Source organism: Bombina bombina, chromosome 10 (assembly GCF_027579735.1).
Source record: "Bombina bombina isolate aBomBom1 chromosome 10, aBomBom1.pri, whole genome shotgun sequence".
Classification (NCBI taxonomy): domain Eukaryota; kingdom Metazoa; phylum Chordata; class Amphibia; order Anura; family Bombinatoridae; genus Bombina; species Bombina bombina.
In genome coordinates, this window is record NC_069508.1 from 26,646,250 (window position 1) to 26,666,261 (window position 20,012).

Consider the following 20,012-nt stretch of genomic DNA (forward strand, 5'->3'; position numbering starts at 1 on the left):
ACAAACGTGTCTCTACACAACCATGCGCGGATGCGATATGACTGCTAATTAAGGGTAAAAAGAACTTGCTTTCCAATTGGTAAGAGATGTAGCACTTGTATCTAAAACAAAAATCATTACTTTAATGCCAGGTTTTCACAGTGTAAAGTAATGTATTGTTTACTTGGCTTTACTTTATAAGAACCTCTAAATAAAATATAACAAATAAAATTATTCATAAACAATTCAAACTGGGCTTGGGAAAAAGAAATGCTTAAAGGACCAGTAAATACAGTATATATGCATAATCACCAAATGCATGATAACAAGACAATGCAATAGCACTTAGGGGGAGATTTACCAAGCAGCGGATGCTGCTATCTCCCCGCGTAGTTGCCGGATTGCTGGAAACTGTAGTTAAGAAGCAGCGGTCGTAAGACTGCATTCCTCCCGATTAGATATGATCGTGATGATTGACACCCCCTGCTAGCGGCCGATTGCAGGGGCTTGTGCAATGCTTGTGCAATGTTAAATGCTGAAAGCGTATGCTGTCTGAATTTAGCGATGCAGGGTGGGCATGATTTGCTATAGCGAATCATGTCCCCCCCCGGGGTTTGATAAATAGACCCCATTGTCTGAACTTCAAATGAGAAGTAGATTTTTTTCTGACAAATTTCACGTGACAGCCATCAGCCAATCAGAAATGCATGTACGTTTATTCTGTGAATTCTTGCACATGCTCAGTAGCGGGTGACTCAAAAAGTGTAAATATAAAAAGACTGTGCACACTTTGTTAATGGAAGTAAATTAGAAAGTTGTTTCAAATTGCTTTCTATCTGACTCATGAAAGTTTAATTTTGACCTGAGTGTCTTTTTACCACAAGTGTAAATGAGTTTCTACACAAAGTGCTACATTATTTGAAGTCCTGATAGAAAATGTATTTTTGACAAATTATGCATTCAGTTTAGCTCCTCACTCCTATGCAGTTTTGTTAAATAAAGCTGGGGACAATATTAGCCAATAAGAGTCCGCTTTGCTTGAGCCATTGCCATAAGGGAGGAACAGAGACTGAAGTATTATGTATATGAACAATCTATTTCCCCCTATCAGCCCAAGACTTTATTAAAGAATATGTAGGAGAGGGGACTAACCAGGGCTTGGAAATAAGGGTATATATGTGCAAAGCTAGCATGTGTATATATATATTATATTACTGCTTTACATTAGCATCACTGAACCGAAGTGATGCATTAAATAGACAAGTGAATGTAAATTTTAATGAATAAGTGCCCGCTTTTTAACTATTAAAAACAGGGGCACTTTCATTCATTAAAATTTACATTGAAGCATTTTTTTTAAATACTTAACTTTTTCTTTAGGAAAACCGGCCCGGCGAAATTCTGCCCGCAGCTCCTCTGTACTTAGCATATCGATGATGAATCCGGCTTTTTCCAATCGTTGCAAGCACCCCAAGGCTCCCAGTTCGTGAGGCCATACAACAATTGGAGGAAGCCGGATTCATCATCGATATGCTAAGTACAGAGGAGCCGCGTGCGGAGGATCTCCGGTCTGGTTTTCCTAAAGAAAAAGCTAAGTATTTTAATGAATGAAAGTGCCCCTGTTTTTAATAGTATTTTTTAAAAATGGGAACTTATTCATTAAAATTTACATTTACTTTAATGCTGCATGACTTAAATATAAGCGTGAGTCACTGAAAGTATAAGGAGCACTAATTACTGCGAGCTTGTGCAAGTGAGGTTGTAATATTATCATGACCTTGATATAATGTTTGCATTTCTCGCTGTATTGATTGTGCACCACTTGTATAAAAAAAAAACAGTAATATAACGTCATTTAACTAATAGTTCACATCAATAACAGCTTCAAATTTATAATCATATTGCTAGAATTCATATTCAACTTGACACTAACATACTCTGCAATTTTGTTTGATAAATTTTGGTCTAGTTACTTTGTAAATGGATTAAGAGCTGAATGTTTCCATTTCTGGAATCCTATTTGTTCGTGAAGTGAGTCTAAGTCGTTACGAGAACAAACATGCACCAGTTTATATTTACAAATCCAGAGTATTATATATAGATGCAAGTCTGATCTCTTGCAAAGTGCTTCTATTCAAACAGTTCCTATTTCACTTGAATGCATAGAATTTTACAATAATAATATGTTATTATATATTTATGCTTTGAAATGCGTTTTCATAAAGAGTGGAAACTATTTTACAGAAGCGCATTCTTTACATGTAAACCGCAAGTCTTTTCTTCCAATACACAAATATATATTGCCTTTCATAGACAATTATAGAAAAAAAACCTTTGAAATGGAATTGAATCCCTTAAGGGTTACAGTTAACTAATACCGCAAAAATGTGTAAGTTATTTAGCTGCAGACAGAATACATAATTGTTTTGAAATACAAACACAGTTGAACACCAGCTTTATTTGTATCTGGCCTGTGACCAGGCATTTTTTATTTTGTCCTGAGCAAAAAACAAATTTTTTTATTCTTTAAACATTTTTTTTGTTCATCTGAATATCCCATATCTGTTGCAGAATGTATTGATTTTTTTACAGCAGGACGTGAACCAAATCTTGTGCAATGTTTAAGGGATGTGTTAAAGGGACAGAATACTGTAAAATATTTTTTCCCTTAATGTGTTTCCAATTAATTTTTTACCACCTGCAGAGTATAAAACGTTTTAAGGTTTATTTGTGTATATAAAAAAGCTGATTTTGTGTTTTGAAGCCACAACCTAATAAAAATGGGTTGAGCTTGTAGGTATAATCAGATCTCATTACTTTATCACATTATGTACATATACCTGCTTCTTTATCTTATATCTGTAGGTATAATCAGATCTCATTACTTTATCACATTGTGTACATATACATGTGTCTGTATCTTATATCTGTAGGTATAATCAGATCTCATTACTGTATCACATAGTGTACATATACATGTGTCTTTATCTTATATCTGTAGGTATAATCAGATCTCATTACTTTATCACATAGTGTACATATACCTGCTTCTTTATCTTATATCTGTAGGTATAATCAGATCTCATTACTTTATCACATTATGTACATATACCTGCTTCTTTATCTTATATCTGTAGGTATAATCAGATCTCATTACTTTATCACATTGTGTACATATACATGTGTCTTTATCTTATATCTGTAGGTATAATCAGATCTCATTACTTTATCACATTGTGTACATATACCTGCTTCTTTATCTTATATCTGTAGGTATAATCAGATCTCATTACCTTATCACATTGTGTACATATACCTGCTTCTTTATCTTATATCTGTCCATAAACCAAAGACCAATACTTGGAGAGAACAATGGAAAATTTATATTTTATTACTGTTTATTACTGTATCTCTTCTATACCTCACTGGGAGTGTAATTTATTCTGCTGGCTGTGTTTACACACAGATTATCAATAGCTTGGTTCCTGCACTGTCCATTAAAAGTACTGGGCGTTCTATTTCACCATATAAAGATGCTCTTGTTAAAATATTTAACCATCCACTTGTATTTCCAGACTGTGAGCTATTCTTTGCGCAAGGTCACACACTAGATAATGCACCTTGCGCTATTGATTGCGCTTCTCCTGTAATCTACCACATAGTGACCCAGGGACATTTGTGTAATAATGTTTTAAGGAATTACATCATTTTATCCTTGTATTACAATGTATTTGTATTAAGATTATGAGAAATTGGATTCCCAGTTACATTTTAAACACAAATATATAGTAAAACACAATTTTTCTATTTTAGTTATAAGTTAATTCATTCTCAAGTGATTCTTTTACAAATATAAAATTATATAGCAAATAATAAACCCTCTTTGATTATATCCTTTCCACACAATATGATTCTTTTTGGACCTCAATCTATTTCATATACAATTAATATTTAACTCTTATTATCTAATTTAAGAAACTTCTAAAAATGAACAATATTATTCAAATTGGTGAGCAAACTCAACAAGAGTTTCTTAAAGGGATAGTCAAGTCAAAATTAAACTTGCATGATTCAGATAGAGCAGCAATTTTAAGCAACTTTCTAATGTACTCCTATTGTCATTTTTTCTTCATTCTCTTGGTATCTTTATTTGAATGTAAGCATAGGAGCCGGACCATTTTTAGTTCAGCACCTGGGTAGTGTTTGCCGATTGGTTTTTACATTTAGACACCAATCAGAAAGTGCTACCAGGGTCTGAACCAAAATTTTGCCGGCTCCTATTCTTAAATTCTTGCTTTTTCAAATAAAGATACCAAGAGAACGAAACAAAAATGATAATAGGAGTAAATTAGAAAGTTGCTTAAAATTGCATGCTCTATCTGAATCATGAAAGTTTAAATTTGACTAGACTATCCCTTTAAGCCGTGCATGGGCTCCTTTTTTCCAATAAAAACGTAAAGATAAGCATTTAATTTGTTATGCTAAATTGTAAACCTCATTATTTCAATAAAATAAACTCACATAGATTACAACTTAAAAGTCTCAATGTTTATATTTTCTATAATCGATTCATATATTTTAAAATTAGAGTAAACATTTAAAATATTAAAAATAGTTAGGAAACAAAAATAATACTTACTCTCAGCCCAGGAAATCCAGGAGGTCCAGTGCCACCAACTGTCCCCTGTGCAATATAAGTAAATGGTTTGTTACATATCTCTGCACAAAAACATTAAAGGGGCATTACAGTTAAACATTTACATGCTCTAATCCATTACAGCATGCAATTTTAAAACTATTGACCCTGCAGAGGGATTAAATACACAGTAGAAGTCCCACTTGTGATCGATCGGAACCTGCCACTGATCCAATCAGCTGCGCTAGCTGCACATCCTAGTCATGTGACTGGTACTCCTGATTGCATCAGCGGCGAGTTCTGCTCAAGACTAGTGCTGTGTGGGTCTTGAGCTGTACTTCTACTGTGTGTTTAACCCATCTGTGATAGTTAAACACACAGAACTGCAGGGTCTATATTCATAAAATCACATGGGTTAGAGCATGTATGTTGTCCACTATAATGGCTCTTTAACAGTCTAATTTAACTGATGATACAATTGAAGGATAATTGAATGTTGCTTTCTTTAAATGGAAAGTGTCTTTATACTAAACTATACTTAATATATAGGTCATTTATACAGTACAAAGATGGCCATGTGCTTCCATGTTGGACAGCAAAGCCCCTGCCTTGCAGACATCTTAAGCCTAAATTAAAGGCTCATAAAAGATTAAACTGAAGCATGATTTAAAATAGTAGAATGTATTGCAATGCATGTGTAGTAACATAAATGCTTCAAGTAAAAGATACTGTTCCAGCATTGATTATATTTTTAGTAGAAGCAGTTTTTGTTAATACTCATGTACAGCAACAATGCTTCTATTCAGAACCAGAATGCACTCCTGTGCTTGTAGATATTGCCTTTAATTTAGGCGAATGTGATGAGGGGAATACATTGTGGGGAAGATGTACTAAAGAATTTCAAGGTGATTGTTTGCAAGGAAACCTATACAATGTGTTATTTTATGTAACAAGGGTGGGACGTGCTGCGCAAGAAGGAATTAATGTGTTGGTAACTATGAAAGGTCCGGTGATTGCAGCAAAACTCTGTGATGATCCCATAGGACTCGTTACTGCTTTAAAGTGATAATTACCCATAACTAAAGGATAGTGATTTATTTAAACAAACCAAGATAAATCCCTTAAACATTTATATAATTGTTTTTTCCTACCCGCAGCAAAATTACCATATTCAGTTTTTTTTTGTTAAGCTTTTAGTCAGTCTATAATATTCTATACATTCCTGTTTCCTTTAGATATATAATGTTACATAGACGTGCTGCAGATGTACTGTAGGTACTGTACAATACAATGTGTATTACTTTATTATACACTGCAGCGCTATAAACTTTTTGTAAAAACTGTCATGAGGATAAATTAGGGAGAAACTTACAGGACTCCCGTCTGGACCATGAGGACCCCTTTCACCAAAATCTCCAACAAATCCCTGTACAAACATAGATAACAGAATTACAATGAGACTAAATCAATGCTTTGCATCAAAATACATTACTAGTAATAACATTCAAATGGTCTAGATATCAAAATTAAACTTTCATGATTCAGATAAAGTGTATAATTTAAACAAACAAACATACAGTTTATCTCTATTTTCAAACTTAACTCTTTGGGTAAAATGTATTAAATGTTGAGCGCACATGATTCGCTATATCTCTCGCACATTTAGCTGATGCACAGTGACACGTTAATTGCCCATATATTTTTCATTTAAAAATGTAAAAAGAAGCAAAAGTTTAATGTTAATAACTGCAACATTAGAATAGTTTAAAGGGTCATGATAACAAAATGTTGAAGCACATGAAAGTGATGCAGCATAGCTGTAAAACACTGACTAGAAAATATCACCTGAACATGTCTACGTAAAAAAGGAAGACATTTTGGGGCATATTTATCAATGTGCGAGGAGACATGATACGAAGTAGCGTATCATGTCCGCCGTGCATCGATAAATGATGACAGCATACGCTGTCGGCATTTATCATTGCACCAGCAATTCTTGTGAACTGCTGGTGCAATGCTGCCCCATGCAGATTCACGGCCAATCGGATGGTAGCGGGGGTGTCAATCAACCCAATCGTATTCGATCGGGTTGATTTCTGTCCGCGGCCTCGGAGCAGGTGGCAAGTTATGGAGCAGCGGTCTATAGATACGGAGCTTGATAAATATGCCCCATTACCTCAAAATTTCCTCATTAACAACATGATATTGTAAAGGGACTTTAAGCAGCCAATAAGGATGCTAGTCCCCGGCATATGTAGCACAGTCATGTTATTTACTATAAACTCTTGCAAGATTATGGTGAATACCCACCAGATCACAGTAATGCAAACTGTGACGCTGTACTGATGATGCTGATTGGCTATTTATTTTTCACCATGCAGATAATGGTGACAAGAGTAACTCAGGATCACAGAGCACTTACTCTGGTGAGCTGAAGACGTGTTGTGCTAAAATGTTTTCCTTTTTTATACAGAGATGTTCATGTGATATTTTATACAGTTATTCTGTATCACTTTCAAGTAATTATTATTATTATTTTATTATTATTATTCTTTATTTATAAAGCGCTAACAGATTCCGCAGAGCTGCCCATGGGTACAAAGATAAAAGTACAACGGATAAACCATAAAAGACAAAATTTTACAGACAAATACAGCGGGGAATTGAGGGCTCTATTCCTGTGGGAACTTACAATCCAGATAAGTAATTTAGAGTATAGATAGTGTATCCCTTTAAAAATATCTTTGATTGATTTTGACGACGTAAGATGCAGCAATACATAGATTAAAACAGTCTAATAAATAAATACAAATTAAATAAAATTTAATTTAATCTAATAAATAAAATATAACTTTATTATTTTAATTGTAATGTTCAAAAGAATTCTAAAAATAGATCAATTTATTTTAAGTGTTATTTGTCTTTAAATATTTTTTTTTTTTAAGTATTTTCTGTAGCCTAAATTTAAGACTGCATGTTAGTAATTAACCCTTAGAATGTTATTCATTTTCATTTGTTCATTAGGCTGAGCAGTAAATAAAGTGCAGTGGACAAGAAGGAAAACAGCACACTAGCACCTGGGACAGCGTTTAACGCAGGGATGGGAAACCTTGGCAATCCTGTTGTTTCAGAACTACATTACCCATGATGCTTAGGCCCTCTGAAGTACAGTTGAGCATCATGGGAAATGTAGTTCTGAAACATCTGGAGGGTCAAGGTTCCCCATCCCTGTTTTAAAGGGACATTGCTATGTTTTTAAGGCATGTTCTTGTTTATATGGTATGGAGGCTATAGAAAAACTATTTATTTTGTGAGTATTTCTAAAATAATATTGTTGTGCTGGAAATCACATGGCATATTTTGCAAACACAAAATGTACTAAATTCCCCCTCCAGTCTACCCATCCATATGTCCTTCTGCAAAGCTGACTCATTAGCGTTCAGTAATCTCTCTCTACCCCAAATAATAACATGGGAACTGGAGACAGCCTCTAATAATTGTGGTCCAAACTATCCTCAAACATTTATACTAACACATCAGATTCTGATATTTTAATTAATTCACAATATTAAAACTGCTTTCAGGACTTACCCTGTTACAAAGACTTTATATTTTTTTCAGTTGATTTTAATATATTGTATATATAACAACATTTTAAATTAGGGGGAGATAAAAGGTGAGTTTAAAATCCTCCACTACGCACAAAATATAGAAAAAAAAACTAATTTTGTAGTTAATTAACAAATCTAGACAGGCCCAGAGGCTTGTTTTCCCACAGAAAACCTCTGAATTACACTGTTTCCAATGCAGCAAAGGATTCTGGGTAAGATATGCAAATTAAGTACACAATGACACACCTTTTTATATTATAAATAAATAACAAAACATTTTACATTTTTAACCAACTAACATTATAAAATACAGAAGCAAGATAATACAAAACATAAGAATTTAATATTTTCTCCAGACCAAATTTAGCTTTCTCAGATACCTATTTGATTCAATCTAATCTATCTTTAAAGAGAAAACAAAAATACTGGTAAAACATCTGATTTTACATAATTGCTTTAAACCAGCTTTAAAAGTCTTTAATTTCCATGAATCATAGCAAATGAATAAGCCTGCCAATTTGTCTTTTAAATACTATTGATGCGGGGGATTTACCATTAACATACAAGAACAAAAACGCTACTAGATTTATTGATACAAATATTCCATTTGTTAAGGCGGAAAAAATGTACAACATTTTTTTCCATCTGGACAAATATAATTTCCTCTCATATCAGGTCGGAGGGGGTATTTGTAAATGACATTCTGTCAGTGAATTGGCATTTTACAGAATTTGATTAAGCTTCAGCTTAGACTTTGACTGTGTTAAAAAGTGGTATCAAAAGGCCATGATGGCGTATTTGCATTGTTATTTCATTTTCTTTCATTTTACTATGACAGCACAGTGCTTGTGCCCTAAAGCTTTTCCCGACATCTCTGTAGATCAGAAAAAATCTGCAAACTGTTGCTTGAGGGTTTATATTACATAATGGTGATAATGGTGTGTAACTGACAGCAAATGATGTATCTTGGTAACATATAATAATGTGGAATCAATACCCAGGAGCTATTTTTGAAAATGTTTTCTAAACCTAGGCTTATAATGTAAAAAAGGTAGAAAAAAAATATTTGCAATTGATGTTTTAAAATTATTTCAGGAGCCAGCAAGACTATAATACTGTATGTATTGGCTTTATTTGTTCATTGTGAATGAATGTTACATGTTAATGAACACTCTACATTTCAACTTTCCCGTTATCAATTGTAGAATTTGAATAACTGGATATTACAACTCAAAGGTTGATTATTACATATGCCATTTCCAATTTGTTGGCTTCAGTATTCAAATGTAACATTAAAATGTTATATTAACAAAAATATTCACATTCAATATTTGAATATTAAAGGGACACTCAAGTCAAAATTAAACTTTCATTATTCAGATAGCGCATGCAGTTTTAAACAACTTTCCAATTTACTTCCATTAACAAAATGTGCAGTCTTTTTATATTTAAACTTTTTGAGTCACAAGCTCCTACTGAGCATATGCAAGAATAAGCGTGTATGCTTTTGTGATTGGCTGATGCCTGTCACATGGTACATGTATGCATTTGTGATTGGCTGATGACTGTCACATGGTACAAGGGGAGTGGAAATAGACATAACTTTTAAAATTGTCAGGAAAAAAAATCTACTACTCATTTCAAGTTTAGACTAAGTGCCATAGCATTGTCTTGTTATCTTGCATTTGTTGATTATGCAAATCTACTGTGTTGACTGGTCCTTTAACATTCTTTTTATACAAATATTTGAATAGCAGAACAAATATCAAGAGAAACTTTCATTCTGCTGTTTGATTTTTAACATTTAGGGCTCCATGTACTAAGAGGCGGGCGGACAGCTTCTTAACTCGCGAAGCTGTCCGCCTGCCTCGGCTACACACGGGCAGCGGATCTATTGATCCGCTTGCCCGTATGTACCATTACACACTCAGCGGAGTGTGTAATGCCCGCCCCTTCAGTCGCGCGACCAATCACGCGACTGAAGAGGCTGTCAATCACCGAGAGCGAGTGAGCTCTCAGTGATTTTGCTTCGCCACCTAAGAGGTGGCGTAGGGTGTAGGAAGCAGCGGTCTAATGACCGCTGCTTCTTACATTGCGGGAAGCAGGCTCGCATATGCGAACCTGCCCCGCAAAGGCTCCGGAGCAGCTTTCGCTGCTTCGTACATGGAGCCCTTAGACAATTGTTCAACCCTATCTACAACATGAAAAAGCTTGGAAAGAACCCATAGGGGTATATTTGTCAATGTGCGAGCGGACATGATACAAAGTAGTGTATCATGTCTGCTGAAATCGCTGCACATCGATAAATGCTGACAGCATATGCTGTTGGTATTTATCATTGCACCAGCAGTTCTTGTGAACTGCTGGTGCAATGCCGCCCCCTGCAGATTTGCGGCGCTAGCAGGGGTGTCAATCAACCCCATCGTATTCAATCAGGTTGATTTCTGTCCGCATCCTCAGAGCAGGCGGTCAAGTTATGGAGCAGCGGTCTCAAAGGTTCCTAATTTAAATATCCTTTCCTCTACCCAGTAAAGAAGGACATTTAATTGATAGAGAGTTATAAAACCTGATAGCTATAGATTCTCCCCTGCATGGAACGATTACTATATCCCAGAACTTGGTATATATAGATACTATATATGTCTCTGTGCTTTGAAGTTGTCATTGACTTGAGCCTTTTTTTTAAAACACTGCATAACATTCCTTCCCTATTAGTTAAGATTCCAATAATAACCGAGACTAATCTCTCCCTAAAAACTAGCCGACTTTACTTGCAACTGATATCCAAGACGGGTGGTTAAAAAGCAAAGCTACTTTTCTACACATGTATCAACACAAATCCATGAAAGACGAAGCTGAAAACCACAGAAAATATAGTGATCATAATCGCTGTACATTTAGGGGTTAGTAAATGTTTTAATTATACCAACATGTTTCACTATACAATTTATTTTTATAAATGCAGACCCTTACTCATATAACTGTGCACATTTAGTTTTAATAATGATATTACTTTTGTTAACCAAGTACCCTATACAGTTTATCCAATATTTGATTTTTCTAAAGAGATAACTGAATCGCATTGTGTAAAAAAACGATTGTGGACTTGGAAAATACTATTAATCTGCAGTCTTATTATTAAGGGTACATGTAAGTTAACATTACATTTCCATGAACCAGTATACAATTAAAAAAGAAAATGGTTACTTTTCTTATAAAACTGACCTCTTTCCTTTTGGTATTTTTTGTTAAAATTCCTTTTGTGTTTTTATTTATAAACTGGAGCCTAAATGAAAGGTTTTATATGACCAGGATAGACAGGGGAAGAATATAACTACACTTAATATACTGTGTACATAAGTATTAAGAAGCTAAGTGATGGGGATATTCAGTTACAGAGTACAAAAAAAATTAAACACATACACATAAACACAGACATACACACACACATACATACATGCACACTCATAGACACACATACACCCATACATACTTACTCACTCACACACATATACGCATAAATAATTACTCCCACACATACACATGTACATATACACACATACATACTTAATCACTCCCACACATACACACACAAATACACACATACATATACACACATATATACTTAATCACTCCCACACATACACACACATAAATACATACTCACACACATACACACATACAAACTCATAGACACACTCACACACACACACATACACACACACAAATACAGACATACATACACACTCATAGGCACACATACACTCACACACACACATACATAAACACACACACATACAGTTGTGCTCATAAGTTTACATACCCTTGCAGAATTCATGATTTCTTGGCCATATTTTAGAGAATATGAATGATAACACAAAAACTTTTCTTTCACTCATGGTTAGTGTTTGGCTGAAGCCATTTATTATCAATCAACTGTGTTTACTCTTTTTAATTCATAATGACAATAGAAACTACCCAAATGACCCAGGGGATTTTGGCCTGATAACATGCACACAAGTTGACACAAAGGGGTTTGAATGGCTATTAAAGGTAACCATCCTCACATGTGATCTGTTTGCTTGTAATTAGTGTGTGTGTATAAAAGGTCAATGAGTTTCTGGACTCCTGACAGACCCTTGCATCTTTCATCCAGTTCTGCACTGACGTTTCTGGATTCTGAGTCATGGGGAAAGAAAAAGAATTGTCAAAGGATCTGCTGGAAAAGGTAGTTGAACTGTATAAAACAGGAAAGGGATATAAAAAGATATCCAAGGAATTGAGAATGCAAATCAGCAGTGTTCAAACTCTAATCAAGAAGTGGAAAATGAGGCGTTCTGTTTGATAACATACTGTGTTCATCTTGCCATCAATTCTGATCAAATTTCCTGTGCCTTTGTAGCTCACACATCCCCAAAACATCAGCGATCCACCTCCGTGTTTCACAGTAGGAATGGTGTACCTTTCATCATAGGCCTTGTTGACTCCTCTCCAAATGTAGCGTATATGGTTGTGGCCAAAAAGCTCAATTTTGGTCTCATCACTCCAAATGACTTTGTGCCAGAAGGTTTGAGGCTTGTCTCTGTGCTGTTTGGCATATTGTAAGATGGATACTTTGTGGCATTTGCGTAGTAATGGCTTTCTTCTGGCGACTCGACCATGCAGCCCATCTTTCTTCAAGTGCCTCCTTATTGTGCATCTTTAAACCGCCACACCACATGTCCTGTATTTCACCTGAAGTTATTTGTGGGTTTGTCTTTGCATCAGAAATTTTTTTTTCCTGGCAGTTGTGACTGAAATTTTAGTTGGTTTACCTGACCGTGGTTTGGTTTCAACAGAACTTCTCATTTTCCACTTCTTTATTAGAGTTTGAACACTGCTGATTTGCATTCTCAATTCTTTGGATATCTTTTTATATCCCTTTCCTGTTTTATACAGTTCAACTACCTTTTCCCGCAGATCCTTTGACAATTATTTTGCTTTCCCCATGACTCAGAATCCAGAATCGTCAGTGCAGCACTGGATGAAAGATGCAAGGGTCTGTCAGGAGTCCAGAAACTCATTGACCTTTTAGACACACACACTAATTACAAGCAAACAGATCACAGGTGAGAATGGTTACCTTTAATAGCCATTCAAACCCCTTTGTACCAACTTGTGTGCATGTTATAAGGCCAAAATCCCCAGGGTATGTAAACTTTTGATCAGGGTCATTTGGGTAGTTTCTGTTGTCATTATGATTTAAAAAGAGTAAACACAGTTGATTGATAATAAATGGCTTCAGCCAAACACTAACCATGAGTGAAAGAAAAGTTATTGTGTTATCATTCATATTATCTGAAAAATGGTCAAGAAATTATAAATTCTGCCAGGGTATGTAAACTTATGAGCACAACTGTAAGTGTACATACACACACAAACATAGAGAAGCACACACCCATAAACACACATACACTCACACACACATCCGTACACATACACTCACACCCACACACATACATACACATAGACATACATACACACTCATAGACATTAAAATCCTCCATTTTATAAAAATAAAAGCCACAATCCCTGTAAGGGGATTTCTGTGGTTAAACGCAGTACTGGAAGGAAAAAGTATAAAATACAGTATATTTCATTTGCATATCTCACCCAGAGTTCTCTGGTGCATTGGTAACAATGTATACAGAATACTTCTTAGGGAAAAAGGGCAGGGAATTTTGCCATTGCATTTTTTATGTGTTTTGTAATACAAATTAGCAGGAGATAATTGTTTAGTTTAGCTTTCAAAAGTTGCTGAATTTTAAAGATATATTTTGGATTGTGCCTGAGCAAAACAATTAAAGGGACACTGAACCCAATTTTTTTCTTTTGTGATTCAGATAGAGTATGCAATTTTAATCAACTTTCTAATTTACTCCTATTAGCAAATGTTCTTCATTCTCTTGGTATCTTTATTTGAAAAGCAAGAATGTAAGTTTAGATGCCGGCCCATTTTGGTGAACAGCCTGGGTTGTTATTGCTAATTGTTGGATAAATTAATCCACCAATAAACAAGTGCTGTCCAAGGTTCTGGACTTTCTTTTTCAAATAAAGATAGCTAGAGAACGAAGAAAATTGATAATAGGAGTAAATTAGAAAGTTGCTAAAAATTGCATGCTCTATCTGAATCACAAAAGAAAACATTTGGGTTCAGTGTCCCTTTAAGCAATACAAGCTCAATGAGTGCACTAATACAGTGCTGCACTATCCATGTAAACTATATGACGTAATAAAAAAAGTTTTGATTCAAATTAATAACTAACGATTTAGAACCAGTTATTGTTTGTGAAGAGCTGAGTTTAAGATAACAGACCATCCACCATCGATTGTGCTTCACTTGTAATCTAACCCCATACAAATAACATTGTTGCAAATACTGCTGTTATAAGGTACTCGAGACGTGTGTTTGTTCCTATGTCTACCTCAGTATGCTCTTATGTAAAGATAATGTTTAACAAAAGATACCAAGACAAGCAGGAAAACTAATAATAGAAGTAAATTTAACAATTCTTTTTTTAAATCATATTCTTTGTTTGTATAATTTATTTTTAATTTGGAGTCTTTGCCCCTTTAAATGTATATTTCAAATCTTAAGTCTTGAATCTCACTCATTGTGACTAATTTAATGTACAAGCCTCATGTTTTTACATGAAAGAGTACTTGTTATAAATGATTTCACAGTGTTAGCACATATCCGTTCCAATCGGCAATAAGTGCACTCTGAAATATTAATATCCTTAAAACACGTGTGTTTGTTAGCATAAGGAAGAATTATTAAAAGCTTCCCTAAACACAAGCCAGATGCAGCGTCCAGCCAGGTGTTGTTGCAATTTCTGACACACCCTGATCTGCATTCTCAGCTAAAGCTTCCTAAATCCTTAGTGTGAACACAAACAGATTATTTTTTTCAAAGTTGCATAGGTCAGTGGGATGGATGGTCGTCTGAATCAGAAGCAAATACCTTAAGCCTTGGGTGAGACTCATACTGTAAAGACATTAAGAGGCATAATCCCCGGTAGAAGTTTCTGATATTTTCATTTAAAGATACATATCTCTTTCTAATACAGTCCATATGCATCTACAATCAAAACATTAAAGTCAACAGAGAACTACAAAGGAGATCTAAAGTTACTATACAACCATATTTCTCAAGGGCTGGTAACCCTGGATGTTTACAAATAGGGCAAGAAGGGGCCAACGCCTCTCCCGTAGTTTTGGCACATGTCCAGAGTGTGATCCTATGGACAAGTTATTAACTCATCTCACATGTATCTAAGAGGGTCATGTGACACCTCATTGGAAAGAGGATAATATCATTTTTCATTTTCATTTTTAAATTAGTATATTTGAGAAGGCTCTGAAACTGTGGCTGTATTTCATTAAAAAATATAAACACTAGACCACCTCAGTAAATGAGAAAAATCCCCTCTTCCATCAGAAGGGTCATTTGTTTTTTTGGTTATTTTCTTGCACATGTGAAAATGACAGTATTCTAACCTAATAGACACTAGGTTTGGAGAATGGGGGCTGCTGTGGTTCTAGGGGATTCCCCCCCTCATTTATTAATATAGAACCCAAAACCTCAAATGTACCAACTGGGCTTAATTTGCAAGGCAATGCCAACTGCTCTGTTATGAAAGAGTTGAGGGTGTTAACAATAAAATAAAAGGTAGGAATTAGTACTAGAAGATATGGTCCTCAGCTATCCTCCCTGTTTTATGGTCAATGGTTTCTACCTCCAAATGTTGTAGCCTGGAACTTCAGCTGATGAGACAGAACTAAGTCTACACTTCTATCTAAAGAAATAAATCAAAACCCCAAAAAGATCCCATAATTAAAATAGGAGAATCATCTTTATCAGATAATGGGTCACATGACCCCCTAGATATCATGTGATTAAAGTAATTAAATTAATTTATTAACTCACAATGCGAGCCTCCAAAATAAAACACAAAGTCCTTATGACCTCCTTTTCTCCTCCTCTCTTGGTATCTCCTCACATTCCCATCTACAGGACTTCTGCAGACTGGAACTCTCTCACTTGCTCCAATAGTTTTCAAAGTATCAAGTGTGCCCTTAGAGACTCTATTTTTCGGGGATGCAAACAATATACACTAACCTTTCTAGCCTCAGTTTCTCTCATCCTTTTTCATCCCCTTGAACCCCCTTAGCATGTTAGCCTAGGAGCCCCGCTGTCTTTTAGATCACATTCATGAGAGCTGATTTACACCAATGCAACTTTTGGCTGGGCCCCCTACCCACTCGTTCCCTATAAATATTACTTTGCATATTAAACCTTTGTTTATAGCACTGTGGAATCTGTTGTCATCCTACAAATAACTGATAATAAGATTACATTCATATATTTCCTAATGTGTAAGATAAGTGATTCCTCTTACAGATGACTCAGACATGATTAATGAAAACATAATGAATATTTCACTAAAGGGACACTATCTCAACATGTACATTTCTCCAGATAATTATTTATGTATAATAATAAAAAAACTTTGCAATATAAATGATTGAAGAGTTTCCCCTCCCCCTAAGGCTGGAGTATATTCACTGAATGTATAATTATAACACTACTACATGCTGCATAGTGACTGGTTGATATGTGCAGGAGCAAATATATAGCTGTTTCTAATTGGTGACAACAAAAGAAGTAAGATAAACAACATTCCAAATATTTCTTTTAAATGTTGTGTTCCTGGACTGCAAAACAATCATTATTTTTTTCTATCAAAATAACAGTTTTGCAAGCAGATATTTTCTAATGCAGTGAATCATTTTCAAATGCATTAATAGAAATGTCCCTTTAAACTTGATAGAGCGGTTCAGAGAGAAATAAATGCAGGAAATTATTGTCAGAGAGGGAAGATTTACCATCCTGGTTTACAAAGAAAATAATAAGCAGGTTTATTCAGCACCAAAACCTTTTATTATTATTTTTTTAACCATGTAACAAAACCCCAAAAAAGCATTATATATGTCCCTTTAATAACTTATTTATTCTTTAGATATTTTGTCAACATGGATAGAGAATGTCTGTGGGACTTTGCAATAAGTAACCTGGTCATATTACAACTAAAATAGAACAATAGCTGGAAAGTACATGACACTGACACTAACTATAGCTGGATAACATCACATACAATGTCATTCACTCCCTACAGATTTCCTTTACTCAGATTAAGTAACCAGGGAAGTCTTTATATGCTGTTTTTTTCTACTCTCCATTCACTAAATTTACTTCTGCCTCTTTTATTACTTGGCGTCCCAACTTGCGATGGAATTCAGCCTAGTCTGGTGCAGCAGCAAATGCTCATTTTATAAGGCAAAGTCTATTTATAAAAAAGTGATTTTACTAATGAATGAAAACAATGCTTCATGAAAGCTACTGTCTTACCTCTTATACCATTTCTATATATAATTAGCCATTGGAGCATTCAAATCATTTTACATATGTATCGGACATTCAGCACTGTGTTGTGAAATATCTACATACAAAGTAAATGTCTTAAAAACATTTAAACTGTAATTTTGCTACCAAATTTGCATTGTTTTGCAGTTTAGGGAAATACTCCTTGATAGATCTTGAGTGTTGCTTTTCTAATCCATTTTTCTGTGTCTAATTATACACATATATAAATGAGCTCTTATCAAGAAAAGACTGTATAATATGTAGGAGGATAAAGTTTCTGAATATCTCAAAAATGATCTCCTGCCTCTATAGTGTTTTTGAAAAACTACAATTTTTAGATTTAAATTACATTAAAAATAGGAAAAGAATAATGGAGCCTTTCCAGCCATCCCAAATATGGTGGAATTGTTATTTGTTAGGAGGTCTGGCTGCTTTCCCTTGCAGCTTCTCGGTTTTATACGTGTAAGTTTGACTTTACTGTTGCTTTTAAAGGACCAGTCAACACAGTAGATTTGCATAATCAACAAATGCAAGATAACAAGACAATGCAATAGCACTTAGTCTGAACTTCAAATAAGTAGTAGATTTTTTTTCTGACAATTTTAAAAGTTATGTATTTTTCCACTCCCCCTGTACCATGTGACAGCCATCAGCCAATCACAAATGCATACATGTACCATGTGACAGCCATCAGCCATTCACAAATGCATACACACTTATTCTTGCACATGCTCAGTAGGAGCTGGTGACTCCAAAAGTGTAAATATAAAAAGACTGTGCAAATTTAGTTAATGGAAGTAAATTGGAAAGTTGTTTAAAATGGCATGCTCTATCTGAATCATGAAAGTTTAATTTTGATTGAGTGTCCCTTTAAATACAGTAGAATTGTATAATCTACAAATACACCATAAAAAAGCAATGCAATAGCACTTACTCAAAATCTCAAATTATCAGTAGATTTTTTTTTCTGAGAAATTTCAAAGATTGCTACCATTTTCTTGCTAAATAGGTCACTGGAGTGTGCAGCCAATGGCTGTGTGGAATATAACAGTGTTCTGCACTTCCATTTCTAATAGGAACTGAAAAGCTCAACATTTCATAATGGAATTACAGGGAAAGGGGAACAACATAAATAATAAAAGTATATTGCAGATTTTTTTCCTATATGCGATTTATAATTTTATATTACCACCTGAAAGTATTTAATGTCCCTTTAATATAGAGATGCTATATAATGCAAACAAAATGAGAAGTATTACAATAGACATACATTTTGCAGACTGATATTTTACAACACAGACTTCCACTACAGAACCACCTGTTGCAACAACACTTTAGTTTCCATATTTAACTCTATAAATTCTGGCTTACTGTGGCATCTCACATGTACTTGTGTTTTGCTGAATACTTTGCGGAAGTTAAAATAACACTAAACTGCTCTGAAATTAGAATCCCACTAATAACAGTAAGTTCCATGTGACTGTAACTAGAGAATGTGTTTGTAAAGCACTTTAACGAACATTGTGATCCAAGTTTAGGTGAGTTACTGACTTATGGTTTTCCACTTCAGGAATTGCTGAGAAAAAATTATCAGCTGAGGGCAGCAGGTTTGTACTAAGGATTTAGAGCATAGATTTCTGCTAAGCAAACATCTTCGCACAAGATTCCCCCCCCCCCCCCCACCACCATTTGTCACAAAGTATTAGAATCCAGTGAATTTCTATTTATAAGTCAGAACCTGAATGAAAGGGTTTTGTAAGACTAAAATAAAGCCCCTTTAAATGATCATATATGATATGAAAGTTTAAATTAAACTCTCTATGTCAATTATGGAGGTTCCCTCTCAAGAAGAGGGAGAGACATAGAGAGGGAGATGGAGAGAGAGACAGGAAGAGCAAAAGAGAGAGAATGGTAGATGGAGACAGAGGTAGAGATAGAAAGTGATAGGGAAAGGAGGGAGAGTGGGGAGTAAGAAAGAGGAAGAGAGAGGAAGTGAGAGAGACGAGAGAGAGAGTAAAATGGGGAGAGGAAGTGATGAGAGGGACAAAGAGAGAGATAGAGAGAGACACAGAGAGAGAAAGAGAGAAAGAGAGAGAGAGAGAGAGAGAGAGAGAGAGGAAGTGATCGAGAGGGAGAGAGATAGAAAAGACAAAGAGACAAAGAGAGAGAAAGTGAGGGAGAGAAAGGAAGTGATTGAGAGGGACAAGGAGAGAAAGAGAGAAAGAAAGGGGTATATTTATAAAATGTGTGAGCGGACATGATACAATGTAGCGTATCATGTCCGCCACACATCGATAAATGCCAAAAGCATATGCTATCG

The 20,012-nt window shown here is 35.0% G+C and overlaps 1 protein-coding gene across 2 annotated transcripts in view; it reads right to left on the reverse strand.

Moving 5' to 3' along the window:
- COL24A1 (collagen type XXIV alpha 1 chain) overlaps positions 1–20,012 on the reverse strand; it is a 416,052-nt gene that overhangs the window by 238,223 nt on the left and 157,817 nt on the right. For both annotated transcript variants that reach the window (XM_053693893.1, XM_053693894.1), the window contains exons 13-14: positions 5,988–6,041; positions 4,619–4,663 (exon numbers count right to left, since the gene is read on the reverse strand). In XM_053693893.1, coding sequence (XP_053549868.1) covers positions 4,619–4,663; positions 5,988–6,041 — 99 coding nt within the window. The remainder of the gene's footprint in view (positions 1–4,618; positions 4,664–5,987; positions 6,042–20,012) is intronic.